Here is a 24,059-nt window from a genome sequence, read left to right as displayed (position 1 = left end):
CTGCATTTATGGGATTCCGAAAATCCATAAAGATACAACTGATCCCCCATATCGGTCAATTGTATCCACGATTAGATCACTAACAGAACCCCTTTCCAAATATGCAGATGCCCTTTTAAGACCTTATATTCCTAAAACACCGGCCTACATTAGAGATACTACTACAATAATAAACAAGGTTGAACATTTGCCCTTCAATCAAGCTACCAATATTCTAGTAACACTTGATGTCGAAGCATTATACAGTAATATCCCCCAAGACGGAGCACTTTCTGCTGTTGAATGGTTTATTGACACCTACAAAGTCCCATGCCCCAAAACTTTTCTCCTTTAATGTTTAAACATAATACTGACAGAAAACACCTTTGAGTTTGGAACCAGCCTATATAAACAGACCAAAGGGGTGAGTATGGGGGCATCTGTAGCCCCATCAGTGGCGAATATTTACATAGCACATTTCGAACTCGTGCATATTTACAATGAAATGGACTCCTTTTTTGAATCTGTGTCAGCTTGGTCCAGATTCATTGATGATAATTTTTTTTATATGGACTGACACACAACAGAAACTGATTGAATTCTTGAATGGCTTAATCTGTGCGACAGTAATCTTCGGTTTACGTCACATCAGAGTACGCACCAAGTAGAATTTTTGGATTTGTACATTAGGCACAAAGATGGTGCTTTAGAGGTGGATTTATTTGTAAAGCCTACAGCTCGTAATACATTGCTGCACTTCGACAGCTACCACCCACGGGCACAGAAAGAGGGGATTCCCTTTAGTCAATTCCTGCGCCTTCGGCGCAATTGTTCAAACATAAAAGATTATGACACACAAGCTAATTTATTAAAAGAAATTTTTTTAGCACAAGGTTATCCTCACAGATTAATACATGAGTCATTTAAACGGCCCGGTTTTATGACCGTGATGCCTTACTTACATCAAAACCGGTAACCACAAAAAATCAATTGGTGTGTGTAACCAGACACTCCACAATGAACAATCTAGTACGACATATTATATCTTCAAATTGGCATATTCTGAACAGTATTCTAGAGGATAATGAAAAAATGCCTAAACCTATGTTCACGCATAGAAGAAATAGAAACATCAAGGACCACATTGTTCGGTCTAGATTTAAGGAGGGCCAGTCTTTTATTCAAAAAAGCATTGACGGAAGTTCCCCAATCACTGGCACATATAAATGTAACACATGCTTGGCCTGTGATTCAGCCATAGTCGGCAATTGCCTTACTTACCAAGGATTCATAATAAGTTCAAAAAAATTCTCTAACTGCAAAACCAAAAATGTAATTTATTTGCTCCTTTGCCCATGGGGCTTGGGATATGTAGGAGAAACAGCAAGATCATTTTGCACTCGGTTGACGGAACACCGTTCAGCCATTAGAACTCCTAAAACATCTCCTCCTTTGGTCAAACATTATCTTGATCACACTCATAAACCTTCAGAAATCCGTTGGTTTATCATAGAGAATTGCAATTTTGAAAACAATACTAATTCTGACTCTTTCCGAAAAAAACATGAAGTCTTTTGCATTTTTACGTTGGCCCCATACCCAAAAGGATTACATAACGAAATTCCCTGGGAAAATGCCATAAAATACAACACGAAATAAATGAGATTTCACTGAAAGATCCTCCAACGTTTATTAGATGGTATTCCATTTTTGAGCAGTTATGTCATTCAGTGCACAATAACATTCTCTAAGTTCTTCTTTTAAATATTAGGTCACATTTCATCTGATAGCAGTAGTTATGATGAGGTTCTTATTTTTGTTTCATTTTGCTCACCGTAATATCACTTCAGAGACACTTTGTCTCACAATAAATCATACGCCATTTTATTTAATACAGCATATATCACGTTAGACCCCGTACATTTTCACCATGAGATTAAAGTAATTAGACCTGGTTAAAAATAGATCTACAAGTATTATCAGGTTTCAGGTTTTAAAGTCTTTATTTCGATTATTAAAAGAATCATAAAAGACAATTTTACAAGCAATAATTAATTGACATTAAATACACATACATTAAAAAGGAATTAAACAGTTTGTAGACAATCCTGAGTCAAGTTCCCTAAAACAAAATTCCCCAAATAGAATGTAATTACAAGTAAATTCATGCTATCCAAATTTAAGCTACTGTTTTGCCCTGAGTATCCACGCCCAACCCAGATATTTGGCAATACACACTGTGATAATTTCCAGTGTGTTAGTTTTTAATACATGGATAGCCTCTTCTGATTTTCTTATGGGCAGTCTCTGAAAGAGTGGTTTTAGCCATTTGATCCTTGGTTCATGGTATTTAGGACAAGCAAACAGAAAATGGCCCTCTGTTTCTTTCTGGCCTGGGCACCATTTGCATTGATCCGTGGTGCTAGAGGACCAATTTTTCGTGAAGGTATTCAACGGCAAAGTGCCCACCCGGAACTGGTGGAAGAGTTTCCTGTCTAGGGATTTGGAAACCGTGTCCCAGTAGTGTTCACGTATGGGGTCCAACTTAAAACAAAGAAACCTACCAGTAAGACTAGTAGAGCAGGAGGCATTTATTCTGTTCATGCGAAGCGTGGACCAGTACAATTCTTTAAATGCCTGTTTGGTTGGAAAAATACTAACAGCTGGGGAAGTCCAAAGGTACTCTGAGCCCATGTCCGTCAAAATCAATTTAACCGTTCGGAACCAGGGAATTTTGTCCGATCCACTGATTGCCCTTACTTCTACTACCCCGTTTGCAAATAGGGTGAGGTCGGGCGAGGTCCATAGGCGCCTCCAGAAGGCAACCAGTCTGAATCTGGCCAACTCGTTAATTGGAGGACATCCTAAATCCAAACAAAGGGGGATTGAGGGGGACGACTGTGGCAAACCAACCAAGTTGCGGAGGAACTTACACTGTATTTTAAACAGGCCCTGCAAATCCATATGACCCCACAGATCCGCACCATATAGAATTGCAGGGTTAATTTTGGCATCGTAGATTTTGAGGGCTGGTGTGACCCGCTTGGTAATAGATTTCCTTTGCTCACTCAGTAAACAGCCAGTAAGTCGTGCAAGTTTAAGATGTTGGGCATCAACTTGTGTTTTCCATTTCAAACGACTATCTAGCATAACCCCCAAGTATGTCATGTTCTCAACTTGGTCCAGCTTGACCCCTCCCATACTAACTGTACTCCGGACAGTGCGGTTCTTACTTAAGACCATAAATTTGGTTTTCCCAACATTCACCTTGAGGTCGCTGATGACACAGAACTCCTCAAAGCGGTCCAGGGCCCGCTGTAGGCCGCTGCGTGTTCTGGAGAGGAGTAAGGTGTCATCAGCAAAGATGAGCATTGGGAATCGCTGTCCTGCCAGCATGGGAGCATCAGTTGGGGTCGATTCAAAGAATTTTACGACTTGGTCAATAAACAATAGGAAGAGAGTGGGTGCCAAAACACAACCCTGGCGGACACCACGGGTGACTGGGAAGAGTTCTGTCACCTGGCCCTGGTCACCCCATCTTACCCTTGCAAAGTTGTCCTTATGCATTTTAATTATCAAGTCAAGCAATTCGGTTGGCATCCCTAGAGTCTTCAGAACTCCCCACATTTTCTCCCTCGGTACAAGATCGAATGCGGACTTCAGATCGATGAACGCTGCAAAGATGGTACCGCCGCCAAGCAGCACCACCACAAGTATTATCATTTTTTCGTTATAAACAAAGAGCGCATCACAAGTTCGCGGTCTAGTTTCCATAGTGGTGGTGTGATTTGTATCTCTTCCATTTCTACACCAATTGCCGACCCCAGTATGACGTCATCATTAAGGGCCTTCTTTCCAGATACAAACGCATTCCCGCCAATGCATAATACTTAAAGCGGCTACCCAAGTCAAACTTAGAATTGCTGTTTGGGGCCGGACAAACTGACCTCTTTCCTGCTTGGCAGACCGTAAGTAAATAGCGGCGCTTCAATCACGCTTCTAAATCTTTAGTTTTTGGGAACTGATATACCTATGGACGTTAAAACATTGGTTTGTCTCTTTTGGGCTCTCTTTTATTATAGCTAAATTAAGTTTGGCACCAGCAGAGACCTATGGATTCCACAATACCGTTGGAAGTTCATCATATTTAAAGCATTTATAAGGTAATAATAGAGTGGGAACGGATTAGCACCCACTTAACTCCCTTTTTGACACATGTATTTTTAGACCATTTAGTGACAATGGTATTTTGTTACCCTATAGGTCGATCAACCCAGGCTTACTGAGGGGGTCTTTAAGAAAACAAAAATTCCCCCAAACATTATATTTGATGGTCGCCAATCACGGCATTTTCTAACGTGAATCACGGAATTTATTCATATATCGAAAGGTATTACTCCTTGCAGCAGGTTGCTTAAATTTTATGCTGAGTATCATCCGAACTCACCCAATAATCAATGACTAATAATGGATTTATTCCCCCTGTACGTAGATTAAATTCCGACTCATAAAATCCTTTAAGGTGAAGTTACTATTTATCATTGGACATTACACCGAATTGGACACAACTAGGTAATTTAAAGTTTGACTTATCAATATATACCAGTTTCCCATTAAAAAATCTTAGAGTTTTTTCTTGATGCATCATGTTTATTTTCCCCAGTTCTTTCGCATCAGAACGTTCATGCAGTGCCCGAAACAACCTGTCGGTGCATTATTCCGGCCTTGTTCTTGTATTTGATATATTTAGGTGAGACTATATAGTTTAACCCTGTGAGACATCCTAGCATGCCTATTATTCACTTCAGGGTACCCGTGGTAACATTTTGTATCTAGGGTTAATTTTACTATTTTATCACCTATTTTCACATTCTTCTTCACTCTTTCTAATCACCATTTAGGGTGTGGCTTCTGAATTCTTTAATTCTTGAGTTTTCATATCTCAATTCTGAATCTCACCTTTCTTGGGTCAGCACCATTCAGCTCTCCATTGCACGCTTGATCTATAGTTATACAGTTTAACTCCAGTGTACTGTAACGTATGAAATGCTCTGTTTTCATTTCTTTATTAGGATCTTCAAGTGGTTCTCCAGAAGAAGGCGTGTTAAACGCCGAAACGCGTGTAGAGACCAACATTATAACCACTGTTACACTATAGATCAAAACATTCTTTTTAAACTATTGTGTTGTAGCAGTTTTATTAATGACATTGGATTTTAATACTATGTATGTATTGAATTTTTTTATTGTTTCATGTACTTTATTGATTGACATATATTGATATTACTTTTTATGATTACTTACTGTGGTGTTTATATATTTTTTGTATAATGTTGTATAATACATTCAATATTTTTCTTATATTAATTGGTTATTAATTGTTTCAGTGTTGCTTAACCTGCCGATCGGCATGTCTATTAGTTGCCTAGGAATTGTTTATTTTTGAAATATTATTGCCCTGTCCTAGGAACGTTATCCAATTTCAGGGGGTCCCTTCTTTTGATATTGTAATTGGTCCCAAAGAAGTTCATGCACAAAGCTATGCTTAAGACTAGAGGGAAGAAATAGCGTCCCGTTAGAAAATATAGTAAGAACTTTTCAGGTTCATAACCAGTAAACACGATAATATGAAGAGTCTAAAGCTTGTGCTATATGATACAACCCAATTGCAATACTTCATCCATTCCTGTGATAAATATTTTCCCCATTACAAACAAAATACATGACGTTCACGATGGAAAGCAGCAATAAAGAAAAAAATTGTTAAAAATGCAGAAAAAAAGTTTACAACAGAATGTAGCAGGTGAGGGTCGCAATACAGACCCGGGTTGTGGAATCAACAGTGGGGGCAACAGGGGTCAGTGAGGTAAATTCAGGAGTCTGGAAGCAACAAAGATGGTAAGGGTGGATGGCCACAACACAGTTGTACTTGGTGTAGAAACATGAAGGCACAGGCAAGAGATAGAACGATGTGGAGCATAGTGGGTGGGGGAGTGAGGCAAAGAGACAAGACAAAGTGAGCATTTGGCTGTTGTAGGTGGTAAAAGCACACAGGGAGAAAGCAATGAAGGTGGGAACGCGAGGTGGGTGAAGTGAGCCCAACAAGGGCAAGCATATCACATAAGGGTGTTGGAGAAGCACCAAGGTGAGAGAGAGTAGCGCATAGAGGGGACGAGAAGAACATTGGAGAGATAGCTGGTTCACACTTCACATAGAGTGCTTAAACAAAAAGAAAAAATTATCACCTGAAAAAGTGAGCAACGTAGGGCACAGTAAAGCACACAGCTCTCAGGGAGGGCCAAACACATGAGGAGGAAGGAAAGCCCATGCACCCTAACGAATAACAAGCAAGAAAATGAAGATATAATGAAGCCAACAAATGTCATGTACGCTAACAATATGTATCACAATACATAGCATGTGCTGCCAAGTGAGACCTAAAAATCAAGCTGTTATTATTACCATCCTCAGTCATTTTCCTTTCATTCTTCCCCAGTCTTTTCTTTACTTTTTATCCTTCTTGCTGCAGCCCTTCCACTTTCTTCAATCAGTCCTTTTCATGTTGTTCCATCCCGTCATACCTTTTTCGGTCCCTCATTCTTTATGTCAGTTTTTCTTGATTCCAAAGCTCTTCTCCCTCCCTTGCTTCCTTTCATCCCTTCAAAATGTTTTCTCTTCTGACTTCTTTACCCTCCCTTTCATTCCACCCACTCATGTTCCTACTTTATACTCTCTTGTTTCCCTCTCCTTTCGCCCTCCCTTTCCTATAATGCCCCCTAGTCTCTCATATCCTATATTAGGGTGCCCTTTAGCAGCTATTGCGGGTGCGGGGTTCTTTATGGGCCTCTTCTGTCTGTTACTTAGCAGATAGAAGCTCATATAGTTAATGTTATAAATAAACACCTGTGTTAAAAGCACAGCAAGTCGGGTTAAGGAAGAATACAAGATGGGTAGAGAGAAAAAGGAAAGAAGGATGAAATAGTGGATGGAATAGAGTGAGGAAGAAAGGGAGCATGAATAACAAGAAGGATGGATGAGTTAGTGGGTAGATGGATGCATGCATGAAAGGATGAGTGAGTGGATAGGTGGATGGACAGGAGGGAGGATGGCTTAGTAAAGGGAAACCTGAGAGTATTGATGGATAGATGGATTGCTTTATTGATGGATGTGTGAGCCAAGTCAAGAATAACTTTATTTGATTGCTGTTACATACAATCATAAAAGCATATACAAACAGGCAATTTTACAATTCATTATAAAATTCGAGATAAAATTCGAGATAAAATTTGAAATTCATAATATCAGTCCAATACAGCTTTTAGGACCTCAATACTTAGATCACAATAGATTTCCTTTGCCAGAGTACTTTCTTTAAAAACATTGATATCCTCCATACTCTATGTTCATTATCCAGGAACTGTAGACGGGTGATATTGTCTAATGCCCATAGATTTTAAGATTGATATTATCCATGCTTTTCTAAATTCACTGTAAAATGTACAGCATAAAACTACATGTATCGTAAATTGTTCAGAGAGATTATCACAAGGGCAGACTTGTAGTTCACAAGCCCAGTCATTTATTTTTGGAAAACTAATAAGTCTGTGGAAGATCCCCAGCCTGAATCTGGTCATTAAAAACCTATTTTAACCCCCAGGAACACATTTTAGGTAGGGTTGGATGCTAAAAGTAGTTAAAATCAACTGATTATGCTGGATAGATGGCTTGATAATCTTTGCCGACATTCTCAGTGTGTCCAGCAACAGAAGAGACTCCTTTTTTAACTCCTTTCTCGAGATCGTCTGGATGGTACTCGGGTCAGTGAAATACTCTAAGTTACCTAAATCACGCAAAAATCTCTGACATATCTAATCCATGGGATCTTTAGGGCCCCTCCAATTTCAAACTGTCCATTAAGATGTCCCTGTTTAACTTTGTCTCTGCTTTTAACCAGATTCTATGTCAAAGAAGAATTGGATCCATTTTAATAAGATTAGAATTGTATGGAAGGCCCAACTCTGCATGGCAAACATATGACAAGGTACTATTCGGTACACTCAGAATGTGTCTTAAAAAGGAGTTTTCCACCATCTGTAACGGATGCATGTCAGCAAGACCCCATACCCTGGCCTCATACATACAAGGGGAGATACATTTTGCTTTATAAACCTGAATGAGCTCTACTGGTGTTCACCTGCCCAGCTTTTTAGAAAAACTAGCAAGGGCAGTAATTGTCCTTAAATACGCAAACTGTTTGCTGATACAGCTTGGGCCCATGACCAGTAGCGGTCGGCAGTAGGTGTTTCTGTAGGGCGGTGACGTGGGCAGGGGGAGGGGCAGGGTGGGGGGTAGTAATGTATGGATTACGGAGTTTTACAGGTAAGTAAACATTTAAATAAATAAAACGAATTTCGTTGCGCACACTGCATCACCAAATATGATGCAGTAAGCGCAACGAAATTTGTTTTATTTATTTAAATGTTTACTTACCTGTAAAACTCCGTAATCCATACATTACTACCCCCACCCTGCCCCTCCCTCTGCCCACGTCACCGCCCTACAGAAACAACTACTGCTGACCGCTACTGCCCATGAGTTATAAGAGTAAACCAAGATATGAAAAACTCTTAGTGGCTTCTATCTTCTGGCCTTCCACAAACATGTCCCTGCACCTCTGACTACCACGACCACACCACATTATGTAAGTCTTCATGATATTGATTCTGAGACCTAAATTGCTCATAAAAGTGGAGACGCTGTCTAGCACCCTCTGCAAACCTCTTTGCGTACGGGACACCAAAACCGCATCATCCGCGTACAGGAGGCCAGGTACTGGACGACCGGGTACCTGGGGGAATTCTTGATTACTATTAAGGAGTGCCTCACCCAGACCGTTAATATAAAGATTAAATAGAAAGGGGGCTACACATCCTTGTCTAACCCCCTACTTATTGGGAATGGGGCAGAACGATCACCAGATAGGCAGAATCTTACGCACCCCCTAGCTTTGCTATAAAGGCGCCTAAGAAAATAAAAGATTTTTCCATCCACCCCCATAAGTTCGAGGATCTCCCACAGGTTATTGTATATCATGGAATCAAAGGCTGCAGTGAGATCCACGAACGCTAAAAACAGCCGCCCCTTCTTTGCCCAAGTATATTTTCCCACAAGAATAGTTAATTTAAACTCTGGTCGGTTGTCCCTAAGCCCTCACGAAAATCGCATTGGAGGTCGGAGAAAACCTTATTAACCTCGGCCCGCTCATGAAAGCATTCTAGGATGATTCGACCAACTACTTTGCGTAGAGAATCCAGTAAAGAAATGGGCCTATAACATCCGGGGGACTGGCGGACCCCCTTTTTAAAAATCGGGGCGATAATAGATTCCACCCAGGTTGCTAAAAAGAAGGCAACAGAGCTAGCAGTAATTACCTGCATAATGATTGCCCCCCATAGGCCCATATTTGATTTGAATAAAACTACAGGGACACCATCCGGTCCAGGGGCCTTACCACTCCGACTTGCAGAAATTAACCGGGTCACTTCCTCCATTGTAAACTGGAGATCAAAATAAGACACCAAAGGATCCAGGGTATCTTCACACTGGTTGTTATTTAATTGCACCTCAAGGTTTCCCTCACCGTTATATACCCTAGAAAAATGCTCGATCCATTGGTCCTCAGTTATAGCGATTTCGATTGTTGGGCCCTGTCTGGATGTCAAAAATTGAGATTTAACTGCTTTCCAAAAAGCCGCATTACTTTTCTTTAAAGAGGCTTTATGCAAGGATTCCCAAGCTTGATTTCTCAGGGTAATTCTTCTCTTGTTAAGCGCACACCTGTACTCTCTTCTTGCCTGCCTCACACCAGTTACGTTTCTAGGTTCCTTATATAGTTCATGTTTTAAATTTGTGTAGGCTCGTGTGCACTTTGAATCAAACCATCCCTGGGACTTGCCTTTCGATCGATTCTTAGTGGATATAGCCGCCCTTATAGCAGCTGATATTAGTTGAAAGGAAGGTAAAATACTAACTGGGGGAGCATTTCCACTCAGGCATGTCTCAAGTGCCATTTTACACTTAGCTACCACTTGTTTATTAATCACAAGTGGGTCCACCATTGACGAACGCAGAGAGTACCCATTCGCCCTGTCAATTGCTATATTTGCTAACACACAGTCAACTTCATCGTGCCTATCAGATTCACTTGTCCGCAGTTGAGCAGAAAGACACAGTGGAAAGTGGTCACTGAGTGAATTATCGTCAACAGAAAAATAATTAAATCTACACGCGTGACTGTTTGACACTAATATGTAATCTATAGTAGTGCATATGCCTATGCCATTAAAGGTATGACGCATAGGAACAGGTTCCGCACATAGACCATTTGCAAAGCCCAGATCCAGACTAAAAACTAATTCATTATAGAGGTCCCCCAATGTAGAATGCCTAAAATGGGAAATGCAAAGCCCTTCTTCGTTTGTAAAACCACATACATCACCTTAGTCATTTGGGCACAATGGACCGTTAAAGTCCACTGCCAGAATATTATTGTGTCTTTAGCGTCATCACTACAAAGGCAACTCAGGTCGTTTCCTCCATTTACATCTCCAGCTTTTTAATTTTCGACATACTGGAGATGTAAGTACAAACCCCCACCCTTTGCCCTTACACTTGACCCTTCCACAGCTTGGGTATGGAATGTTTTAAACTCATTAATGTGTATTATTTCCTTAGCCCACGCTTCCTGAAGACACAGTATGTCATAGTTTAGTACAAAATCACACCATATCGGGTTAGTCAGCTTAGAGCGTAGCCCAGAGATATTCCAAGAGACGAGATTACACATGGCTCGGTCACTACTAGTGGCAAAGCTGGTGGTTATTGCTTTATCGCATGGTGGTCTGCCCTCATTGAAAGATGTTTGGTCTGGGCTGACGTGTTAGTGACATTCCAAAGACACACCCAAGTTAGGCATAATGTTCAACCTGGCATCTTCCTCCTGCTCAATATGACCTGAGGGTGACTGGTGGTTATCTAAACCTACATAGGCCTGGTCAGAAATAGTTTTTTGGTTGTGGACTTTATTGCCTAGATCTCCAATTGGGATGCAACAATTTTTTTAAAAGGGAGAACCCAGATAAGTCAGTCAGTCTGTTTCTTTCAATGGATTCAGAGTGTCGTAACAATTACTGACTGGGACCTGATACTTAGGGTAACTACTTCCTGCGAAACGCTCATCTAGGTAAGTAAACCCTAGGTTCTTAGGAGGTTGGTAAAAGTACCCCAATGGTAAGATGTTAATACCCTGTGCCATTGCTAATCCATTACTAGCTCTATCAAAGATGGACTGAACCCAACCTGGAGACCTAAATGTTAAGACTACACAGTCATCAACAAAAGTCCTAGTTGTTTTACCCACCGAGACTATTCTTCCCGCCATTTTAAACTCTGAAAAAAGTGTATGAGTGATGCCAGTCCTTGCGCTCAATAAGTCTAAGGACTTATTCCTTAATGTGGACCAGTGTTGCAAGATGCAACATTTGCCAGCACAACTGCGTTGGGTGTTGCCTCTGGCGGAGATGTAAGTTCAGCTTTGGATTTGACAGAATCTCCTTGATTAAATCTCCGTTGGTTCAACATACATTTCGGTCTCCCCCCTTCACCTTATATGGAGCTCCCCCTAAAGGTGGAGGCCCCATTTGAAGATTTTACTGAATGGGTGCATGTGGTGTTTGAACTGTCTGAGCCATCCGATGGTCCTTCCTAGTCAAGTAGAGAGGGTAATAGTCTTTGGTGTGAATGGCCAGACCGAGCTGAGTTTATGGACGTAGAGTTGTGGGTACCAGAATGGGGCTGTTGTCCACCTTCACGTTTACTGCCAGACTGACCAGCCGCAAATTCCTTGCCCCTGTTGGACAACGTATCTGTGTCTCTACATATACCTGTGTCATGTCGGGCTGGGATAAGGCTGGTGACAAGCTCCTCCAGGGTTGTTAATCTACTTTCCAAGATGGACAGTTTTTGGGACAGGGGGTCAACCAAAAGACTGATACCACTGTTTTTATCTTTCCCAGAAACACTCCTTGGATGTCCAAGGTGGTACTCCATCAGATACCGTGGATGCCATAGGCATAGGGATTGTGGTATGCCCTTCTCTACAGAGTCTCTCACAAGTTTTAGTTTTATGCCCCAGTAGATTTTGATTCTGTTTCTGAGGTCCCCTACCCTTCCTCTTTTATAATGGTGGTTCATGACTGTAATCTTGGCCTGTTTTAGCCTTCTGACCCCTTGTAGTTCTGTGGGTGGGGACTGGTTGATTTGAAGAGATATGTCTTCAGAGTCATTTTGCAAAAGGGGCTCTGTAGGTGTAACTTGATTTTGGGAAAGCTGGGGTTCTAACGATAATCTCTGTTCTGTGAGCTCAATCTCATGGATAAGTGCTGACTCTGCCCGCAAAAGAAAAGCATTAAGTGTCCCCACAACTTCCTGCCCGGATACAGACTTTTGATTGCTCATTTTGGGGTTCCCTAGAACTAGTATCAATATTGGATTTTAGCACAGTACCTTTCACATCGGATGCAGAAGCAGAGGCAGAAATGTACCAAAAACAAAATATCAATTATGTGGCCCTGGCCGGCCTCTTACGGTCTCGGACGGGTGGAGACGGGCCTGCCCTTGGCCCAGGCACAACCGCATGTTCCGCGCTGTGGGAGCCCGCGGCCATTTTTGTAGCGCCTCCTGGCGCTACACAATGACGCTGGTGGCTATGCGCCGCAGGGAAGGAAAAGAGAGCTGGTCAATGTGGTCCCCCCTAGACCAGCAACAGGAGCAGCAAACAGGAGCAAGAGAGCGGGTCCCCGCTGCGGAAGCCCGCGGACGTTTTTGTAGACGATGGCGGCTAAGTGCCGGAGGGAGAGGGAACAGAACTGGTCAATGTTGTTCCCCCTAGTCCAGCAACAGGAGTAGCAAACAGGAGCAAGAGAGCGGTGTGAGTCAAAGGATAGATGGTCTAAAGCAACCTAAAGCAAGGGCCGGACTGGCAGTAGCGGGCATCAGGAGTTTACCAGGGAGGCTGAAAGGGTGGGGGCTGGTTTTGGAACAGTGGGGCCGGTTTTGAAGCTGCGGGCCGGTATTGTTACTGGGGAACAGTTTTACAGCGATGCTGCAATACCGGCCCTCAGTAACAAAAGCAGCAGGGCTGGGGCCATTTTTGGTAAGCAGCAGTGGTTCACGTTTGACCCCCCCAGGGCTGCTTTGGGTTCCCATCCGGCCGTGACTAAAGCCCTACGTGTTCCCTGCCTACCTCACCTTGGGACATAAGGGGAATTGCAAAGAACAAGAAAAGACTGGGATAAGTCAACATACTAGATTGCTTCCTTGCTATTCTCTTTGCCTCGATAAACATCCATTAATACAAAACAGGAATGTATCCAGCCTTACAACCTTTGAGGAAAATAATGCAGATATGTCTCAAAATTATAACTACAGGCAGTGAACATGTTAACAATCTTTCAAAAGGACAAAGGGCCAGATGTATGACCTGCCAAATAGCGCCTCACAAATTGCGTCACATTTGCGACTCGCAATTTAGGTGAAGCTCTATTTGGCATGTACAACAGTGTGTTTAACACAGTTTGCAATTCCCAATGGGGTCCCAAATTGCGAGGCTCATGAATATTAATAAGCCTCTCGCAGTTTGCGAGCTCATTGGAAATGACAGTCCCTCCCAGGGATGGTGGCCTGCTGGGCTCAGCAGACCACCATGTCTGGGACTGCTTTTAAATAAAGCAGCTTTTTTTTTTAAAGGAAACGGGATGCACTTAAAAAAAAAAAAAATGAAACGTTTTTCGCTTCAATTTTTAACGGCAGGCAGCAGAGTCCCTGGGTCCACTGCCTGCCCTTAAAAAATATTTTCCGCTGCATTTGCAAAGGGGAGGTGGTCCCCTGAGGACCCCTTCCCTTTTGCGTGTTCATTACCACCTACTTGAAGTATGTGGTAATTTGCGAGTGTTTTGCAACCGCAATTGCAGTCACAAAACATTCATACACTGGGTTGCAATCACTATTAGGAAGAGAACGCCCCTTCCTAATTGCGAGCTGCAAAACATTATTTTGCAGGTCGGAATTTTTGGCGACTCGCAAAAAACTGTTGGTATATAGGCCCATGCTTTTTAGTGTGCCCAAATGGGTCTAATACCCGTTTGCCCATCCTAAAAAGCGTCATACATCTTTCCCAAAGAATCTAGATGGCAGCTTGGAGTGAAACTTTATGCCTCAACTGCAGATGATTCAGAATTCTGGACAGAAACTAAGTGGTGGCTACTGTATACAGAATCAGAACAGATTGGTACTCCAATATCTCGACATACAACATAATAGACAATCAAAATGTAAATATAGGCCACCCTCTAAAACATTCAAGTCCCTGTACTCGTTATGTAAACACTTTAACCTAGAAGATACCTGGACAATTCTTAAACAAAATATCAGTTGATCACCTTTGCTATTTCTGCACCATAGTTAAAGTTATTCAGTTACAGTTAGTCTACTTTTAATTGACATATGTGATTAAATGAAATGAAATTAAATAACGAGCAATTACCATAAGCATATTGCAAACCATACATTTCTAAATATTTTTCTTTAACTCTGTGACCCCTTTTAAATGTATCCAGATTACTCATAGTTACATTCCCTGTGGCTAACCACAACATTTACACTACCCCTTACCAATAAAAATCTTTATTTTTAAATGAATTAAATTATTTTAAAGAACCCTTACTGTAACTTTATCACTGATGCTAATACTAACACTAACCAATGTATCTCAATTATTAGTCAATAGCTCTGGTCTTTAGGCCACATCTCCTCCCTGTATCGCATTTGATCAGTGACCATAGCAATGCCTCTATCTCGTGTTATACTGCTTGAAGAATAGCTAAACCGAAAGGTCTGCTGATATTCTATTATGTATCAATGTTAATGAATGTCATGATATATTCAGGACCGACGAAGTCAATGTTGGTAAATGTAATGCAAATGTATGCCATAGCTTGGGCCTGCACAATGCCCGTCAGTGAACTCTCAATGTATACCGTAACTTGTGCCCGCAATGCAGTGCCAACATCAGCAACAGTGATATGAATGTATGTGATAATCCGTGCTCGTATGATAATTATGTGGCTGCTAATAAGGCCAATGTCAATATATGTTCAGACTTTAGCAAACATAACCTTGTTAAAACCAGTACGGACGATAGCAATGTACAAGATGCCCACTGTAAACGTAATGTTGATAATGTCAATAAAAATGATACCAATGGCAGCCATAATATTTTTAGGAGTTCCAATGAACTCACATCATTGCTGTTGGATTCACCCAAGGTGGCCTCCCCATCAACCCAGTCAGAGATACATGGTCAGGCAGGTCCTGCGACCTATGCCCATGCTTATCGAGTAATAAGTCACAGGTGGTTTCCCCACAAATAACAGGCAAACACACACCGAGGGAAAACTGTTCGATTTTACAGATCGACAGTTGCACCACAAGCAAGTCTGAGATAATTGGCCCCACTAAAACCTGTTTTGCGTTCCTCAGAAGCACCACAAAGCTAGATACCTCATGCAGATGGGTACACTCAACCAATCAGGACATGACATGCACACCGCGCATGGCAAGCACATGCCCCTCACACCGGACAGTTGGACACATAACCACTAGCCCACATTTAGCTCTCCCGAGGTCAAAAGCCACTGGTGTCCTCATCAGATGCGTACATGTGATTGATTTATGAGTTAGATCCTCTTTTGGAATGTAGAGAAAATTGTATTGTACCTCATAAACTGTATACATTAACGCCCAAAATATTTTACATCAACAGCTCCTGAGTAGACACATTCTGTCCAGGCTCTCCTGGCCTCTCGTTTAATTAAACCACCTTGTTCCTGTTTTGCCAAATGCCTCTTGTTTTTTTATTTATTTAAGTTCATATCAGAGCAACAGAAGTACTCACAAGTATTGTTGGCATGCCTGTTGCACTATAAACTTGCTCATGAGGAGCTCACATAACCTAGCATCTCACTGAGCCACCATTTTACTTTGAAAAGTTCAGAAATTCAGGGTTCTGTTCACAATCTTTTTTAACAACCAGTATCTGATGCCCCTTTTTTCCACTCTGCAGATAACTCAACATTCCCATGCAGTGTTGGTTGGGTCATAGGCCTTGCCTGTGACCTATAAAGGAGAGAGATAGCAATTCTGAGTTCGGTGAGAGGACCCCTTCCTATATAGCAACTATGTATATGCATTTGAAAATCCTTAGGGTTCTCCCAATATACTATACACATGTAAATATATATATCAGTAAAACCAGCTAATTCTATATATTCAGCAACCGAAACATGTTTGCATATTTAGCAATAAAGATTTATTACAACAAAGCATGATGGGTGGAATGCTTACAAAAGTCTCAGTAATCTTTGGGGTTGCATTAGATAATTTTTTTGCAGAACACAGGGCCTGATTTTGAGTTTGACGGACAAGGTTGGTCTGTCAAAAATGTGACGGATATCTCGTCTGCCATATTACAAGTCTAGTATATTGTATGGCACTTGTAATACGGTGGACAGGATATCCGTCACATTTGTGAAGGAGTAACCTGTCCCCAAAACTCTAAATCAGGCCCTTAGTTCTGTCCATTCCAACAGCTTGGCCATGTTCAGTCCGATGGGGAGCACAATGAACTCCAGACCAGTTTCAGCCTAGTTGGGCTTCATCTGACGTGCAGTTTTGATCCCATGGCACGCTAAGCACATGACTCACACTTATGGTGTTGCAGTACCAACATAAGGTGATGCTATCAATGTTTCAATTAATCTCAGCCACTGGCAATTTCTCAGGCTGTATTTCAGTCTGTTTTTTGGGGGGGCATTAAGCGACTCCAGACAGAGACCACCACACATGCAAAGCATAATTGGCCATTTTCGAAAATAAAGAGTCCAGACCAAGCTTTTGTGACTAATGTACACTTTCTCAAAATGTATATGATCAGGTTTAAATTATGTGACAGGGAACAGAAGACAACGGTTTAAAGTGTTGAAAGATGCTTAGGCCAAGGTTTAGTTTGAGTTCCTAGGGTGCTCACGAGGCACTGAACTATTTGGGGATGTTCCCACAGGCTTGTACAGTGATAAGTAAATTGTCACCATGCTTTGCTACGCTTGCGCCACACAAACGCCTACACTAATCCTTACTACTGAGAGGTGTCCTACATTTCTTAATTCAGAGGTGTACATAATGGGTCTGTCCTTGCCTCACAAGAACACAATTTGCAACAATATACAATTTAGATGGGACAATCTCTTGATATTTCATCTTAATCAGGAGGGTCAGATTTTTACTTACAGAGACTGAAGCTGATGGAGGTTGTCAAACTGATTCACGTGAAGGTGCAGTGGGTTTGAAGCCAGATTACTGTAAGGCAAAGGAGATTTGATCAAAATGCAGTATAGATTGGAAGAACTCTGATCTTCTCGAATGTGAATTGGGTACTTACAGTTTCTGCAGCAATTTCAGGTCATTGAATGTGGAGCCTGGAAGTTCTGCAATGTGGTTACTGGAAAGGTCTCTAGAGAAAAATGAAACCATCATTCTAATAACAGAAAGATAACCACAGAATCATTGTGTCAGTATAGGATCAATGACTTCATGCAGAGGCATTGAGACGGAAATAAATTAGCAGCAAGGGAATACAATTATACGTGAGACAACTTAGTCCAGATTGATACCACAATTTCATTGAATTTAATTTTGGTTTCCAAGGCGAAGGTAAAGTGATTGAGAAGATGGCCCCATGTGCCATATCCTGAATGCGTGAGTTGGCACGGGGGACAGCTGTGTCCCAGTTTAGATGCCATTACACTTTCCAAAGCACATGCATTTACCTTGGAATTGCTCTGAGTTTGTGCTGCAGACAGCACAGCTTGGAAACAGAGAGGCAACCACTGCTTATTGGTTCCAAGCTGTGCTGTATGCAGTGCATATGTTACAGTCAAAGTGTGAAATCCCGGTATTATATAGAATGCCTAGATAATGTGTAGAATGCCTGATGGTTTTCGGCAAACTATGAAATATACGTTTTTTTGTGAAAATTTTACATACTTTTCCTAGGCATTCTATACAATTCCTAGGCGTTATACAGAATGACCAGTACCATTTACGCCAAGTGTTAAAAGGCCACAACATGAGATTCCTAGGCATTCGGCAAAGTGTGAAATCCCGGTATTGTAAAGAATGCCTAGGTAATGTATAGAATGCCTGATGGTTTAGAGGCAAACTAGGAAATATACGCTTTTTGTGAAAATGTTACATACTTTTCCTAGGCATTCCATACAATTCCTAGGCATTATACAGAATGACCAGTACCATTTACGCAAAGTGTTAAAAGGGCACAAGATGAGAATTATTAATTAGTTAATTCGCATTTGAAACTGAAAGAACAAAACTACGAAATAAAGCACAGGATATTTTACCGGAAAACAATGAAAGCAGAACTGAGATTGAAGTACTTGTTACACTAAGGAAGGCCGCAGTAACACGTGGAATTGTACTCACTTTTATTCTGCACACAAAAACACCTTATATTTTGGCACTTTGATCTTGTACATACATTTCACGACTTAAAGAAGAATGCGAACAGAATATTGTTACCGGTAAAACACAAAGCAGAACTGGCATGACCTACTTGTTGCAGCACCAAAACACCTTCTATTTTGGCACTTTGATCTTGTACATACATTTCACGACTTAAAGAAGAATGCAAACAGAATATTGTTACCGGTGAAACACAAAGCAGAACTGGCATGACCTACTTGTTGCAGCACCAAAACACCTTCTATTTTGGCACTTTGATCTTGTACATACATTTCACGACTTAAAGAAGAATGCAAACAGAATATTGTTACCGGTGAAACACAAAGCAGAACTGGCATGACCTACTTGTTGCTGCAAGGAAGGCAAGAGTGACATTTTGAATTGCACTTAATTTTCTTTTTCACACGAAGGTACCTCATATTTTGGCATTTCGTCTTGCACATACACCTGATGAATCCTTGGCTGCTTCCTGTGGACTGAGAAGTAGCTGCAGATTGGAGAGGTATTTCGTGGTCAGGAACGTCTTCAATTCTCATTAAGTTCTTTGGACATACGGTGAATTGTGATCTGGCGTAGAGTTGCTTCAAGATTCCTTGTGCAGTTCCAAGTCGGTAAAAGCCATCTTCCGTCACGTTCATAACAACTGCCAAGAGATTGCGTGAATCACCCCGCCCTTTGTCGACGTCGGGAATCGGAACTCGCACAGTGGCACCCAAAGGCACAGGAGGAATTTTTTTGTCAGAATCCCTTTTCATTTTTTTGGCCTGAATCTCAAGGTTCGATTTCGATTCCATTTTACTTTGGATAGCTTTCTCAATATTGAAGCAAACATTGCACAAAATGCTAACCCCATAACCTTCTACTTCGTCGCCGTCATCGTCTTTAGGAGAATGTCCACAGATGGCATGAATGTTTCGGCCACACTTTCGACATGTATGAGCACCGCTGGTTTCTTTTAAGTAGACGCAACAGATAGCGGAAAAAGAGGGATTTTCGGTAACCACGGAAATGGAAGGCTCTTCGATAACCATGGCTTCATCACTGTTTTGGTTTCCTTCATCATGGATTGCATTCTCAGCTACTTCTTCTGCATGGAGCTGTGCCTCTTGCATTGATTCATCTCGTCTTTCTTACTGCTGTTGTGTTGTTTGTACGCTCTCTATTATTTTTTCGAGCTCTTCCTCAGTCTCTACGTCTTGTAAAACGTCATCAGGCAGGGACGACGTCGATAGACCTACTCTAGCTTTGCAGCCGAACAGAGCTTCGTATGGTGACCTCTTAATCTCAGAATGAAAAGCTCTGTTCTTCATAAGTTGGACGAACCGCAATCCCTCACTCCAGCAGCTAGTTGTTTCATCTTGCACCCAAGCACACAGCGTAATTTCAATGACCTGATTAGCTCTTTCGACGCTCCCCTGACTTTGTGAGTGGCGCGGCTTACCATGGACGATCTTCAAGGTGGGCCAACACTCCTTTAGGCTGCTTACCACATTTTTTGCAAATTCCCTGCCGTTAATGGACTGTAGAATCGTTGGAGCACCAAGCAACGTAAATATGTCAACGAGCTTGTAGGCTACTTCTTCCGCTCTCTTTGATTTCAGAGCCCTGAGAACTACAAACTTAGTGAGATGATCTTGGTACACCATTATAAACTTGTACTCTCTGTCAGGATGGGACTGAAAATCGATGAGATTGAGCTGACAACGGGATATGAATTCAGAAAAAACCATTGGCTTGACCACAACACCTTTTTTTAACACCTTTTTGCTTCTTCTGGCAAGGCTCACAAAGGTGAATGTACAGCTCAATATCATGAAGGGTAATGTTCTTATACTTGGGTGAAAGTTCTTTCAACATCCTGTCCCATCCTCCATGACCAATAGCCAAAAGGGCCTTATGGAGTACGTCAAATAACTCGGAGTCCGCGACGTAAAACTGAATAGCACTCGTACCTTCTTTAACAAGATAGATTAACTTAGTTGTATTCTCGACAATCATTACGTCATAGTGTTTCACCAGCCAATAGTCCCGTGGTTACTTCTTAATGGTCGTCTTAGCCTTTTTCACATCATCCACTAACTTTTGGTAACTGGTTTTGGTTAGGAAAACACAATTTTTAGCAGCATTGGCTCTTACTTGAGATAATTCATCGCAGAACCGTCGTCCCACGTCGCCCGTCGGCACGACCTCAACATCCTCTCCTATGCCTATGCCGAAATAAAGCGCCTCGGCCGATGACACCCAGCTGATACTCTCCCTCACCAAGGACCCCCCACACCACCAAAACCAACCTTCACGAAGGAATGAAGGCTGTTGCTGAATGGATGAGGAACAGCCGACTGAAGCTGAACTCGGACAAGACGGAGGTCCTCATCCTCGGATCCAACCCTTCGGCCTGGGACGACTCCTGGTGGCCGACCACACTGGGAGCCGCTCCAACACCCACCGACCACGCACGCAACCTAGGGGTCATCCTCAACTCCACCCTCTCCATGACTAAACAGGTCAACGCCGTCTCCTCCTCCTGTTTGAACACCCTCCGCATGCTCTGTAGAATCTACAAGTGGATCCCCACTGAAACGAGAAGAACAGTCACCCAGGCCCTTGTCAGCAGCAGGTTGGACTATGGAAACGCCCTCTACGCAGGAGCCTCGGCCAAACTCCTGAGACGGCTCCAACGCATCCAGAACGCCTCTGCACGCCTGATCCTTGACATCCCTCGCCGCAGCCACATCACACCCCACCTGAGAGACCTGCACTGGCTCCCGGTCAACAAGAGGATAACCTTCAATCTCCTCACCCACGCACACAAGGCACTCCACAACACCGGACCAACGTACCTCAACAGACGACTCAGCTTCTACACCACCACCCGCCAGCTCCGCTCCGGCGACCTCACTCTCGCTACAGTCTCCCGCTTCCGAAGAGCGACCTCAGGCGGCAGATCGTTCTCCCACCTCACCATCCAGACCTGGAACACCCTCCCCATCCACCTACGGCAGACCCAAGACCTGCTGACCTTCAGAAAACTCCTCAAGACCTGGTTTTTTGAGCAGTAGCAGCATTCCCCACCCCAGCGCCATGAGACCCTCACGGGTGAGTAGTGCGCTTTACAAATTATATGATTGATTGCATGTCAGCATGGCATGATTCCTGTCTTGGCACTACACTCCCTTCCGACATGGTGATACAAGAACCACGGGAAAGGATGACTGCAGAGCGTCTGTGGAACCTCAGCCGGATGCTATACACGACCTCTGACCCTGCTTGCAGGCAGGTCGCTCCCCACACCACCAGTTTTTGGTGAAAATGTTAGATACTTTTCCTAGGCATTCTATACAATTCCTTGGCATTATACAGAATGACCAGTACAATTTACGCAAAGTGTTAAAAGGGAACAAGATGAGAAGCCTTTATTAATTAATACGCATTTGAAACTGAAAGAACAAAACTACGAAATAAAGCACAGGATATTCTTACCGGAAAACAATGAAAGCAGAACTGAGATTGAAGTACTTGTTACACTAAGAAAGGCCGGAGTAACACGTGGAATTGTACTCACTTTTATTCTTCACACAAAAACACCTTATATTTTGGCACTTTGATCTTGTACATACATTTCACGACTTAAAGAAGAATGCGAACAGAATATTGTTACCGGTAAAACACAAAGCAGAACTGGCATGACCTACTTGTTGCAGCGCAAAACACCTTCTATTTTGGCACTTTGATCTTGTACATACATTTCACGACTTAAAGAAGAATGCGAATAGAATATTGTTACCGGTGAAACACAAAGCAGAACTGGCATGACCTACTTGTTGCAGCAGGGAAGGCAAGAGTGACATTTTTAATTGCACTTAATTTTCTTTTTCACACAAAGGCACCTCATATTTTGGCATTTCGTCTTGCACATACACCTGACAAATCCTTGGCCACTTCCTGTGGACTGAGAAGTAGCTGCAGATTGGAGAGGTATTTCGTGGTCAGGAACGTCTTCAATTCTCATTAAGTTCTTTGGACATACGGTGAATTGTGATCTGGCGTAGAGTTGCTTCAAGATTCCTTGTGCAGTTCCAAGTCGGTAAAAGCCATCTTCCGTCACGTTCATAACAACTGCCAAGAGATTGCGTGAGTCACCCCGCCCTTTGTCAACATCGGGAATCGGAACTCGCACAGTGGCACCCAAAGGCACAGGAGGAATTTTTTTGTCAGAATCCCTTTTCATTTTTTTGGCCTGAATCTCAAGGTTCGATTTCGATTCCATTTTACTTTGGATAGCTTTCTCAATATTGAAGCAAACATTGCACAAAATGCTAACCCCATAACCTTCTACTTCATCGCCGTCATCGTCTTTAGGAGAATGTCCACAGATGGCATGAATGTTTCGGCCACCCTTTCGACAAGTATGAGCACCGCTGGTTTCTTTTAAGCAGACGCAACAGAATGCGGAAAAAGAAGGATTTACGGTAACCACGGACATGGAAGGCTCTTTGATAACCGTGGCTTCATCACTGTTTTAGTTTCCTCCATCATGGATTGCATTCTCAGCTATGTCTTCTGCAGGGAGCTGTGGCTCTTGCATTGATTCATCTCATCTTTCTTCATGCTGTTGTGTTGTTTGTACGCTCTCTATTATTTTTTTGAGCTCTTCCTCAGTCTCAACGTCTTGTAAAACGACGTCAGGCAGGGACGACGTCGAGAGACCTACTCTAGCTTTGCAGCCGAACAGAGCTTCGTATGGTGACCTCTTAATCCCAGATTGAAAAGCTCTGTTCTTCATAAGTTGGACAAACTGCAATCCCTCACTCCAGCAGCTAGTTTTTTCATCTTGCATCCAAGCACACAGCATAATTTCAATGTCCTGATTAGCTCTTTCGACGCTCCCCTCACTTTGTGAGTGGGCGGCTTACCATGGACGATCTTCAAGGTGGGCCAATACTCCTTTAGGCTGCTTACCCCATTGTTTGCAAATTCCCTGCCGTTATTGGACAGTAGAATCGTTGGAGCACCAAGCAACGTAAATATGTCGACGGACTTGTAGGCTACTTCTTCCGCTCTCTTTAATTTCAGAGCCCTGAGAACTACAAACTCAATGAGATGATCTTGGTACACCATTATAAACGTGTACTCTCTGTCAGGATGGGACTGAAAATCGATGAGATCGACCTGACAACAGGAGTTGAATTCAGAAAAAAACATTGGCTTGACCACAACACCTTTTTTAACACCTTTTTGTTTTCTTCTGGCAAGGCTCCCAAAGGTGAATGTACAGCTCAATATCATGACGGTAATGTTCTTGTACTTGGTTGAAAGTTCTTTTAACATCCTGTCCCGTCCTCCATGACCAATAGCCAAATGGACCTTATGGAGTACGTCAAATAATTCGGAGTCCGCGGCGTAAAACTGAATAGCACTCGTACCTTCTT

The 24,059-nt window shown here is 42.4% G+C and overlaps 1 protein-coding gene across 2 annotated transcripts in view; it reads right to left on the bottom strand.

Annotated features, from left to right (window-relative positions):
- Window positions 1–24,059, bottom strand: part of RXFP2 (relaxin family peptide receptor 2) — a 1,449,053-nt gene that overhangs the window by 199,201 nt on the left and 1,225,793 nt on the right. For both annotated transcript variants that reach the window (XM_078657149.1, XM_078657148.1), the window contains 2 exons: window positions 17,534–17,605; window positions 17,383–17,451 (listed from right to left, as the gene is read on the bottom strand). In XM_078657149.1, coding sequence (XP_078513275.1) covers window positions 17,383–17,451; window positions 17,534–17,605 — 141 coding nt within the window. The remainder of the gene's footprint in view (window positions 1–17,382; window positions 17,452–17,533; window positions 17,606–24,059) is intronic.

This window comes from Lissotriton helveticus, chromosome 8, assembly GCF_964261635.1.
Source record: "Lissotriton helveticus chromosome 8, aLisHel1.1, whole genome shotgun sequence".
Lineage (NCBI taxonomy): Eukaryota > Metazoa > Chordata > Amphibia > Caudata > Salamandridae > Lissotriton > Lissotriton helveticus.
Note: the sequence above shows the minus strand (reverse complement) of the source record. Positions and strands in the feature narration are given on the sequence as shown.